A 12,324-nucleotide genomic window follows, 5' to 3' on the forward strand; every position below is an offset into this window, starting at 1 on the left:
TTTGTCCTAGCTGGTTTCCACATGAGATTCATCAAAGAAATAATACTGTACGGTATACCCCACTCTCCTCATATATACTCTATATATGAATAAGCTTGTATACAATTTCTTGTACCCTTCTAATTTTATGAAACCAAAATGAGAGAATTGCAAAAATGACAAGGCACATCAATGTAAGGTCTGGTAATGATCTACAGTACACAACCCCCTTCTCTACAGCAGTTTGAATGTAAAAGTGCACAGTTGAATGACCATCAGTTTGTTAATGGCTCCTCCCTGGTGACTGTAATGAGGTTTGACATAAAAATAAAAAAGCACTCCTCTAAACTTTTCTAAACCTGGCATCTCAGATGCAAAATATCAGACGCATTGATAAAGTGTAAACTAAGAATGAAAAGGGAGCTGTTCATTGTTTATTTGTGTGCCCATTTGGTAGTGCTAGCACAAACAGAGAGCACAAAGGTAGGCCTGTATAAAATATTTCTCCAGTGGCTACACCTTTTGAAAGATTTGAAAATTTTTGGGATTACAATCGCACACTGCTGCTAATTTAATTAATATAACAGTAATATAATTTTTGTGTTTTTATTTTTATAGTAAGTCAAACATAATGAATAGAATTTCTTGGAAGCATTTCTGCTTTTCTGCCTTAAGAACAAACAGTTCTCATTGTCACTTGATGATTTGCTTACCTTTAAAGAACTAGCCACTTCGTGAATGAGATTTGAATACACTTTAAGTGCTTCCACAATTTATATTATAAAAATGTTGTTACTGATAGGAGAAGATGCATTGGGACAGTTTCTCATGTAATAGCTCAAAGTCTTTTTGTCTATTGTTTTCTACTGTCTGCCTTACCATTAAGAGTTGAATAAGCTATAGGTCTGTATCCTGGCAAGATTTATACTGGTTAGTGGGGCAAAAAGGCCCCACTAACATTTCAGAATTTACATAATTACTGTTTGTTGGTTTTGTATATTCTTTTTTTTAAACATTTGTTTCTAATAATACTACCTCATTTTCACAGGAAGCACTTGATGAGCATTCTATGAACAGACATGTATTTTTAGAATACAAACCCTCGGAGAACAATGTTAAAGAGGTAGTGTCTTATACAAACTTCCAAAAAACTACTGTTCTTCAGCTATACCAATGATTCAGAAATGGAAATACGTGGAAATAATAATGAATGTAAAAAATTCTAATTTATTTTGTGATTAACACATAGTAGCTTTTTACAAACAGCGTGATGGCATATAGATGCTGTAAAAATAATTTAGAGCCACATGTATTGCCTTATGTTTCCACAGCCGGGCTTTGAAACACAACCCACTTTAAATGAAACTAACCCACAATTTTGGGGGCCTATAAATGGAAGTAACTACGAACAGGTGAGTATATCATTTTTGCTTTTAACAAAGTTCTAAAAATAAATAAATAAATACCAATCTTTAAAATGTAGGGGAAGGTACAACCACACCTTAACATTTCTTTGAAGCATAGATGCCACTAAATCTCATGTCAACACATTTATTGAATGGCTGTGTTCTTCTTAATCTTGACTTCTTTTGAACATCAACATTTATGAGATTAATTCCATCAGAACAGTTTTTAGGTTTAAAATTAAGTGTCATTAAAAAAAAAAAAAATAGTGATCTTTGACATTCTAATATGTTGGATATTAAAAGTTGTTTTTGTCTGTTTATTAAAGGAGGATTATTGGACACAATAATGTATTTATATTTGTGAGTTAAAAATATTGTTTTTATTTTGTTAGATTCTTGGGGTAAGATGCCCCCCTTAGAATTGGGCCACCAGTGGCATGTTGTTGCTGGTGTTATTGTAGTTTAATTTTACAATAATTATAATTTATGGGGTTGATGTTAAATAATTCCATGCATTAGATGTACATTTCAAACATCTTCAGTATTAATTATAACCTGTAGTCTAGTTGTCTCTTTTCATAATTTTTAAATTTTGTGCTATGGCAACTAAATTTGTAAATGTTTCTATTTATTTCCTGCGATAATATATTAAATGTTGTATTGCAAAGCATTGGCTGGTTGGAGTTGTCTTAACATTCCTGTGTTCATGCTAATATGTGAAGTGAAAGCAGCACGAACATTGAAACAATACAGTTTGAAAGCTGAGACTTTGTTTTATCCAAAAGAGCAGAAATCCCAAAACGGTTTGGTTGACCAAAATTCACGTTTTTCCAGAAACGAGCCATTGAGACTTATGACTCATTTTGATGGAGCGTGTCACATATATTAATAAAAATAATAATTTATCTCCTGATTTCCATCCACAACAGATGACCAACCACACATTTGTAAACAAAACCCAAGGAGGTTTTTGGCAGAGGATAATTGGGACGGACCATGCAGAGGTAGGCTGGCTTACCCTTTAGTCACAGTGTCTTATTTAAAACAGATAAACGTGGGGGAAAAAATAGTGGCCTCATAAATCTATGACATGATTTTGACACGATTTCTCATATTTGTTGTGAGCAAGTGTGGCTTTAGTTTTGTCAACTTGGGATAAACATTACATATTGTAGTTGTGAGAATTAACACATGAGAGCAGCCTACTTGTTGGTCTAATAAACAATCCAGTCTGTTAACATTTTACTCTGTATTAGAGTTTTGTAGCTTTCCTTTAAACAACTTTCTAAGAAGGGCACTCAAGTCTGTCAGCCACTAGATACAGCCATGGGGTCTTGCTGTCCTTCTGATTTGATAGTTCTGATTTTGTAGTTCAGTTTAGATGGTCTAGTTTTGTAAATCAATATTTTTCTAGTACAATATGTTCTGTTTATTTTGATCCATTCTGTTCTGACTTTTTGACACAAAGACCAATTCTTAGTTCAGTCCACACAGACAATATCAAAAGCTGTCACTTAAAAGTTCTCTTTTTTTGTAAAAGCACCCATCCTCAAGTTATGTTGGTACAGACTATACACAATTAAAAAAAAAACCATATTTGTACTATAGATAGATAGATAGATGGATATACCTTGTGTAATCCATTATCTGGAAAACATGAATGAAAATCATAACTTGGATAATAAATATGGATATTTTTAGTGTAATTTTTAGTAATTTGTTTAGGTGTTAACAAATGTAATGAGGTACAAGCAGCTTATATTAAAGTTATGTTGATACAGACTTTGTCCCTTTAAACAAAACATATACAGTATATGATGGGAGCTACCCAAGAACAATCTTATTCACAAAACAGTTCCAGGACAGGCATTATGTTTTTTGGGAAAGTGTGAGAGTGACTGAATGTTGAACAAACAGTAGGCCATGTCTTGAGTGCTTGTTTATATAAAATGTAAAAAAAATAAATAAATAATTTGTGTTTTTGCAAGACATATTAATGTGAAATAAGTAGTTTGTTTATGGAAGACATACAAGTGTTTCCTATTTTTCCTTTACCAGCATAATTGAAGTGTTGCAAAACCCTAATGACAAGTCACTTAGTAAGTTGATGTTTTATGCTATTCTTTATATTTATAATGTATTTTTGAAAGTTATTTGTAAAAGATTGTTTTAAATTAATTTTGTTTTAAAACTTTTTCCTCAGATGAAGGACAAGCATTTCAGCTGGGGGAAAAAAAAATCAACCCTGATGAATTTTGCCATTTGAAGATGACCCTTTGTTTATTGAACAATTTGCACTTGTATTTTAACATAATCCCATAAATGCCACATCTACAATAGGACAAGTAAAAGACATTCATTTTTTGTATTTTTCATATTCTGGAGCTCTCTTAACAAAAAAGATAGAATAACAATTCAGGACTACAAATAGCTGTTGAGAAATTGTTAACCTCATAACTTAATGGGCCTTAAGGATTAGTGTTTCATGGATAAATAATGTAGGATCAAATCTGCAGGGTTTTTGGTGTGTTCTTTCAGTATCCCTAAAGATGACCTGCATTTATTATTATTATTTCAGAATTAAATCGGCAAGATTAGTTTACCACTGAGACAGAAATGGCAGCAGCATGATCATTTTTCTGATTGATTATTAATTTAATGAGACTCTCGTTTGGTATTAATTACTAGAGATATTATTGAGAAATGCTTTTCAGAAATATTTAGAAAGTTGATATCTGATAAAGAAAGCTTAGCAATTCAGCTATATATTTGCATTCAAGTCCACTCCAAATTATGGGTTGTAGGATACAAAGTCAAATATTTGTATAAATCAAATATAAGTACAATTTTTATTAATATAAGAAAATCTATCTTTGAAGAACTACCAGTCAACAATTCTGTTGTCTACCACAGCGCAATGCCAAAAGCATCTGATTTTGTAGGATTATACCCTAAATTCAGATGTTTCATTTAAAACAACAACAAAACCACAAATCAGTTTATAAATTCACATTACAGCATCATTCATTATAGGCCTACTCCACATTCAAATGTTTAGAGTTACTGGAAATTAATTAATGTATTGCCTGAATTAAAATTACATGATAGTCAAAAAGGGTTTGCATCCGAATGGTCTATACGGTCATGGTTAAGATGGGATAACCAGACCGATCCAGCAGATATATCTGAGAGATTATTTTAACATGACCCTAATCTAATTTGACCTGAGACAGAGGAGACTAGTGATTGCCTGCCCAGTCCAAGCGTGTAATTAGAACATTACAGAAGATGTGCTGTTGTGTTCCTGGCGAATGCAATTTAATTTGAGGTTAATAAAAGCAATTAATCTGAAAAGTTTGTTAAAGCTCATTTATTTATCATAAATGGATTGGATACACATTAACAAAATAATACATGAAACATCTGAGGAACTATTCTATAGTGCCCTCATCACTAAGATAAATAATTTTGCATTGGAAAATTAATAGATAATAGATAACTTAATAAATATGTTTGGATAATGCATATAAGCATGCATTACTTTTCATATTTTATATATATTGTTTTAATTTCAGTGGTATTGAGATTTCAGTATGTGTCGTAATTCATTTTGGGTAGGTTTGGGACAAATAAGCAAAGTCACCCTTGATCTGGGCATGTTGGTTGACCGTTGCAAGAACTGTAGCAAACACTGGACCACAACTTGCCCCTCAGGGCCTGTCCTGACATTCAGTCACACACAGAGAAAGGAAAGGGAAGAAAGCAAGCATGTTATAAGATAGAGGGGAGGGGGTCTTGGAGGAGGTAATGACGCATTCCCAGGCCCCAGCATCTCCACAACTCTCAGCAGCATGTAATGAGCTTAACCACACAGCCATGCCTTGCCTGTGTCAGTGCAAAGGGGTCAATCATTCGGATTATCACACTCGACTTTGACATCACAATCCTCAGCACTCTGTGTTTTTTCTGTCCTTTTTTGAAAACCTTTTGAACCTTTTGTGAATTTGTTTTTTTCACATGGGTAAGTGACTATTGATATATTAAACTTTTGTCACTGGTTCAGATGGGACTGTCAGCTCAGATATGGATCATAATTTACTCCAGCTAAGAAGAGGGCTGTATAAGGTTTGGCAAGTTTGAGGGTGGGGTGTAACATTTGGTTTTGGAACAGGGATTCACCCTTGTTATCTTTAAAAATACAAACCAATGCCACTTTGCAACAACAAGGTTGCTGACAATGGAACATCAGCACAGCCACTGCAAGAGGGAAAAGCAATGGTGGATTCCCTCATTAAGGTGAGTTGGTCTTAAATTATCCAATAACTGACCATAATCAAACTTTGACATATTTTCTTATCTTAAATGGACTTCTACAATTTTTAGGGACTTTTGTGATGGTATCATTTTTAATGATCTTAAATTTAGGCTTAGAGCATCATTAATTCATTTTTGTCAAAGAAAAAGAAGATATTAATAAATCAGATTAATGCATTCTGTAATCTGCAAAATATTAATAAAGATAAGTTATGGGGGGGGGGTATTTTTCAGTCATTTGTTTAGCTGTTTACAACAAAATTATTGAGGTCCAAATTGAAGATGTAAGAGCATAGAGTGTGTGTCCTCATTTCTCATTTGCAGACAGAACATGAAAGCATCTTGTAATGGTGTGTTTCTCAAGCCTTAGGGTAAAAAAGCACTATCTCTGAGTAAGGATGATCCATGGTCCACTGCTTGATTCAGGTGGAGGCATGTGTCGATACCCTGACTAACCAACTAAAATTAGCTGTATTCTTTCTATTCTGTTGTCAGCAATGCCACTTTGCAGAAGCCCCACATGGCTAAAGATAGCATGAATTAAAGCAAGATCCCAAAAGATTCCAAAGCTTATCCTGAAATAGCCATCTAATGACAAGCAGATTATTAGAAATATTTGTCATTCATAATCCTCCATAAGGATGTTTGATAACCTGAACAGTAATAAAATCAACGATAGCCTATATATCATATACATAAATCGTAAAGTCTGAAGATTCACATTTTTAATATACAGTTGATCTGATCTGACTCAGGTGGTGGCATGTTATCGGCACTTGGCCTCCTGTGTTGGCGGATGCACTGACAGCTCCAGTCTGCGCCTTGATCTGCGGCAAACACGAGACCGGGCCCAGGCACTAGCACTGTCCTGCCGCAACCACCTGACAGCTCGGCTAAGAGATAAAAATTTACCAGAGGATAGAAGGAAGGAAACAGAGCTGCTGTGGGTGGCGTTCTCCTCTTGCCTGGAGCTCTTACATGCAGACATGTGCAAAGTTTTCAGCATGGTCAAGCACTTTTCCCTGGCCGGCAACAGTACCATGGTACAAACAGGCATACAGGGTAAGCATGCAGAACTGCATGTATTTGTAAAGACACTGCCAACAGACACTTTTCATGTTAATATCGCCTATGCATAACTTACATCCATTTATGAGCTGCTGCTTCTCATCTGTAACATTCCTTCCCCGTGTACCATGCAGTCATACATCCAATGAAACTCATTTGATTCATTATATATATATATATATATATACACACACACACACACACACACACACACACACACATACATACACTGGTGGTCCTAAAAATTTGTAATAATGTACAGATTTTGCTCTTATTGAAAGAAATTGGTACTTTTATTCACCAAAGTGGAATTCAGCTGATCACAGTGTATAGTCAGGACATTAATATTGTGAAAAATTGTCCAGATACTCAAATGGCATTTCACCCCACGCTTCCTGTAGCACTTGTCATAGATGTGGCTGTCTTGTTGGGCACTTCTCACACACCTTACAGTCTAGCTGATCCCACAAAAACTCAATGGGGTTAAGATCCATAACACTCTTTTCCAATTATCTGTTGTCCAATGTCTGTGTTTCTTTTCCCACTCTAACCTTTTCTTTTTGTTTTTCTGTTTCAAAAGTGGCTTTTTCTTTGCAATTCTTCCCATAAGGCCTGCACCCCTGAGTCTTCTCTTTACTGTTGTACATGAAACTGGTGTTGAGCGGGTAGAATTCAATGAAGCTGTCAGCTGAGGACATGTGAGGCATCTATTTCTCAAACTAGAGACTCTGATGTACTTATCCTCTTGTTTAGTTGTACATCTGGCCTTCCACATCTCTTTCTGTCCTTGTTAGAGCCAGTTGTCCTTTGTCTTTGAAGACTGTAGTGTACACCTTTGTATGAAATATTCAGTTTTTTGGCAATTTCATGCATTGTATAGTCTTCATTCCTGAAAACAATGATTGACTGACGAGTTTCTGTTTCTTTTTTGCCATTTTTGACCTAATATTGACCTTAAGACATGCCAGTCTATTGCATACTGTGGCAACTAAAAAACAAACACAAAGACAATGTTAAGCTTCATTTAATGAACCAAACAGCTTTCAGCTGTGTTTGATATAATGGAAAGTGATTTTTTTAGTACCAAATTAGCAATTTATCATGATTACTCAAGGATAAGGTGTTGGAGTGATGGCTGCTGGAAATGGGGCCTGTCTAGATTTGATCAAAAATGACTTTTATCAAATAGTGATGGTGCTGTTTTTTTACATCAGTAATGTCCTGACTATACCTTGTGATCAGTTGAATGCCACATTGGTGAATTAAAGTTCCAATTTCCTTCCGAAACAACAAAATCTGTACATTATTCCAAACTTTTGGCCGAAAGTGTGTGTGAGTATGTGTATATATGTATGTATATGTGTGTGTGTGTATATGTGTGTGTGTATATATATATATATATATACACACACACACACACACACACTGTAAATACTGTATATACAGTATACAGTGACGAGCCAAAACATTATGACCACTCACAGGCGAAGCGAATAACGTTGATCATCTCTTAACAAGGCCACATGTCAATGTCTGTGTAGATTAGATGGTAAGTGAACAATCAGTTCTCATAGTCAATGTGTTGAATGCAGGATAAATAGGCAGAAGACCTGAGTGGCCAAATTGTTATGTCCAGAAGACTGGGTCAGAGCATCTCTGAAACAGAAAGGCTTGTGGGGTGCTCCCTGTCAGCAGTGCTGAGTACCTGAATGGTTTGAGGAACATGATGAAGAGTTCAAGGTGTTGCCCTGCTTCCAAATTCCCCAGATCTCTCAATTGAGCATCTGTGGGATGTGCTGGACCAACAAGTCTGATCCATGGTGGATCCACTTCGCAACTTACAGGACTTGAAGGATCTGCTGCTAATGTCTTGGTGCCAGATACCACAGTAGACCTTCAGGGGTCTTGTAGAGTCCATGCCTCGGCGGGTCGGCGCTGTTTTGGCGGCACGCGGAGGACTCATAATGTTTTGGCTCATCAGTGTATGCTCTATGATCAAGGATTTAAATTAGTCCAAAAAAGCTAAATAACCATGGCACGTCTTTGGTTCCTTTTCACATTTCTGGGTTTGGAATTGCAGGGTAAACTTCTATAGCAGTGAATGAAAGACCACAGTAAATATTATTTGGGTTCCATTTGTTAACATTAGCTAACAACATTAATTAACATGAACTAACAATGAACAATACTTCTACAGCATTTATAAATCTTGAATAATGTTAATTTCAACATATTGAAAAAAAAAAATCAAAATCAAAAGTTGTATTTGTTAACATTAGTTAATGCACTATGAACTAACATGAACTAACAATGAACAATTTTATTTTTACTAACTAACATAAACAAAGATTGATAAATGCTGTAAAAAATATATTGTTCATTGTTAGTTTGTGATGCCTATTGCATTAACTAATGTTAACATATGGAACTTTATTGTAAAGTGTTACCTATTATTTTTGCTTACCCAGTTGCTCCAACAACAAAATGAACTACCACTATTACTTTTCCATAACTTTCTACAAGAGGAAAAAATAGAGAGGAGAAGCGCTGGACTACAAAAGTAAGAAGAGAGAAGATGCCAAATTAACTGTCACTCCCATCGCAGCTGTGGTAACTTGTATTTTTAAACTAATTCCGAAGTAATATAACACAAAGCATAATGTTACAAATTAACTTTAAAAATTGAAAATATAAGAAAGTTAGCTAAATTTACGCTGCTAAATAAGGCTGAAACACATTGTCACAGTCTGTAAAAAGGGTCTATTACATTAAAAAGCCTTTATTATCACATGGCAGTAAACAAAAAGTTCAAATACTCCCCATTGCGTTTCAGTGTGGGCCTTCTTCAGGTAGAATCTCACAAACAAGCTTCACAAAGGTGGAATTAATATCACTCATTTCTGTTTACCCTAGTATTCATCATTTGTAACTAGTGTTCAACATTCATTTATATCCCCATTACCATCACGATTCGTTAGCATAGGGCTAGATAGAAAATAATGAGCTGTATCTCTAAGTTAAAGGAGCACTCTGCTTTTTTATTTAGGTTGTACTGACTATTATGACAGTTGTCTTGGACTTATACTGACACCTTGAGGCATGGATGGAGCATCATGCAAAGGCAATAGCATTCGGTTAGATGCCATTGAAGAGATGCACTATTCACAGTCAACCATGATTACTTTATTCTGAAAACAAAAGTGCTCGATAATAGGGGGGTTACCAAAATAAAATGAGTAGTATTCGGCTGGTCATGTGATCTTAACATGGCAGCCCAACACTGTGAAATGAAACAGCTTTTTATTAGGCTACTGATTTGGCTGGATTATTCATCTCATGTGAGTGTACATGATTTTAAACCTATTAAAAAAATAAAAATAAAACAAAATCTGTAGGGGAACTTTTTAATGAATAAAAAATCACTGGGTGCAACTTTACGCTTCTGTACATTTCTCTGCCAGTTTCATTGTAACCCTATAAGCTCAGATCAAGCTTGATATTATCTCTGTGATAAGTCTACAAATACGAATCAAATTGCTTATGCTTTTAAACAGGGGGGACAACAGAGGTGGCAGCACGGGCCTTGAGCCTGCCTGACCTGCAGGAGGCTAATGATGGCACCCAGACTTCCAACATGGAGAGTCAGGAGCAGAGTCAGCTGGAGCAGGAGATCGCGCAGGTGGACCGCACTCTGGAAGACATGGAGCTGAAGGTCAATGTTCTGCGCTGGACAGTGGAAGCACAGGGACCTCAGTATGCTGACCCCGTCAGCACTGACAGTGCCTCACTGGCGCTGCTCTCCATCGACGAAGAGGCAGCTGAGCACTTTTGCGATCGTAGCCAGATGTTCATGGCAATGATGCTGTGCGGTGTGGTACTCTTTGCCGTGGTGCTATCGGTGTGTGTGGTGTTCCTGGCATGAAGTGTAATCAAGTGCACCTTTTGTGTGGTGTAGGCTGCCAGGTAAACTGGCAATGTTACTTTTTCTAAGGTCCCTTCAGTTGTGACCGGCCAAACATTAACAATATGCACGCACTCGGTTTCAAATGAAAGGTTTAACCATTCCTTACTGTTGATCTCAACAGAGCCTGCAGTTCTACATCTTTTTACAAAACAAAAAATTTTGCAATTCATTTTGGATGTGTCCGTTTTTCACTAAAGAAATCATGAAGTAATTTGCGCTTTAATGCAGAAGATTGTGAAATTTGTGCAAGCAGAAAAATTCAGTGTTATGTGTGCTTCAAGAGGTAGAGGTTTGGCGTGTGTGTACAAACAAAAAACTGTTTATTGCTGCTCCAGTCATGTGTTGGGTTACTATATAATTCAGAGGGTCATGTGGTTCATCATGCCATAACTAAATGTGGATCTCTAAATACCTGTTTATAGCAAATACACTGTCAACATTGACACAACATTTGATCCTTACTGTTCCCTAACATTTTTCTAGATGTACAGTCCTCTCAAAACTGTTCCATCAAAGAAAAGCATAGGGCCTTACAATGTTATGTGTATGTCTTTATCTATTTTGTTATTTTATTATTTAGTTCAATTAAACCAAAATCGTTTTAAAGGTAATTAAACCTAGAGAACTTGAATAAGATTAAAATGTTACAATTATTTAAAATGTAATTTTTTTTTCCATCAATATACTTAATGTGACTTACCATGAAAGTCCTTCAATAACTTCTGGTGCATACCATTTTCAGCTACTGTATATAATGTACAGTAGCCTACCATTCAATGTATGGCTAGTTCTATTATTTATTATTTACTTTTTAATAACCGTATAATATATTATTTTAATCAATTTCATTTAATTAAATCATTAGTTTAGTATCAATGCTTTGTTACCAATTGTTAAGAAGTAAGATTTAATGAATAAAGTATTGGTTATATCACAAGTCTGAATCGTAAAAAATGTAATAACTACAAAATTCTGAAATTATTTCACAAGAACTCTGGTGAATGTGGCAAGACCATCAAGCAATTGCAAGACATTTAGCTGCACTTATAACATCCCTAAAAGTCTGACAAGCAAAGGGTGACCTCATGGTAAGACAAATCGCTTATTTTTGCTGTAAGCTGACTATATGAACCTGGCCAAAGACACCATTGTTATCTGCGCAGAAAAGATGAGTCTTGTCTGGTAAAATAACATTGGAATTGAACTTGTGAAGAGCTAAGTTCTGTCATGTGGGCATGCAATCAACCAAGATTACATCCATTCTAAAACATACTTCATAGTTATTATAAAATGTTCTGACAGTCTTATGTCTTATGACGTCATCTTCACAGTACTCAGATTTTCAGTGTTCTGCTTTTTAGTTTTTTCATACATTGTCACATTTTCACTTTCAAGTATCTCGCAAACCTTACTGTTAGACAACATCATATTCAATCTGATATTCAAGGTCAGTCACATCTCTTCTATTTACTCTACTACAACCAAGAGGCAGGAGCCAAACAACTTTGTGTTGCATATTTGTTTTGGTCTTAAAGGGATAGTTCACCCAAAAATGAAAATTCTCTCATCATTTACTCACCCTCATGCCATCCC

At 35.5% G+C, this 12,324-nt stretch overlaps 1 protein-coding gene across 3 annotated transcripts; it reads left to right on the top strand.

The window, feature by feature from the left end:
* The first annotated feature begins 298 nt into the window (after positions 1-298).
* On the top strand, positions 299-11,668 carry LOC127451900 (regulator of G-protein signaling 9-binding protein B-like). 3 transcript variants are annotated; one of them, XM_051716952.1, is made up of 8 exons: positions 299-462; positions 1,028-1,102; positions 1,311-1,391; positions 2,315-2,389; positions 3,444-3,484; positions 3,589-6,131; positions 6,455-6,761; positions 10,322-11,668. In XM_051716952.1, exons 6-8 carry the CDS (start codon positions 6,105-6,107, stop codon positions 10,687-10,689), a joined length of 702 nt encoding a protein of 233 aa, XP_051572912.1. In that variant the 5' UTR covers positions 299-462; positions 1,028-1,102; positions 1,311-1,391; positions 2,315-2,389; positions 3,444-3,484; positions 3,589-6,104; the 3' UTR covers positions 10,690-11,668. The 3 variants fall into 3 exon arrangements, with proteins under 3 accessions (XP_051572912.1, XP_051572901.1, XP_051572921.1); XM_051716941.1 differs by having other exon boundaries at positions 3,589-5,681; XM_051716961.1 differs by lacking the exons at positions 299-462; positions 1,028-1,102; positions 1,311-1,391; positions 2,315-2,389; positions 3,444-3,484 and having other exon boundaries at positions 5,637-5,681; positions 6,024-6,131.
* The last annotated feature ends 656 nt before the right edge of the window (positions 11,669-12,324 follow it).

The sequence above is a fragment of the Myxocyprinus asiaticus genome, chromosome 2 (genome assembly GCF_019703515.2).
Source record: "Myxocyprinus asiaticus isolate MX2 ecotype Aquarium Trade chromosome 2, UBuf_Myxa_2, whole genome shotgun sequence".
Classification (NCBI taxonomy): Eukaryota; Metazoa; Chordata; class Actinopteri; order Cypriniformes; family Catostomidae; genus Myxocyprinus; species Myxocyprinus asiaticus.

Coding starts and splice junctions, on each gene's coding strand:
- LOC127451900 (XM_051716941.1), top strand. CDS start 5,592: ATGCCACTTTGCAACAACAAGGTTGCTGACAATGGAACATCAGCACAG. Junction 5,682..6,454: donor TGGTGGATTCCCTCATTAAG/GTGAGTTGGTCT, acceptor GATCTGACTCAG/GTGGTGGCATGTTATCGGCA. Junction 6,762..10,321: donor GGTACAAACAGGCATACAGG/GTAAGCATGCAG, acceptor GCTTTTAAACAG/GGGGGACAACAGAGGTGGCA.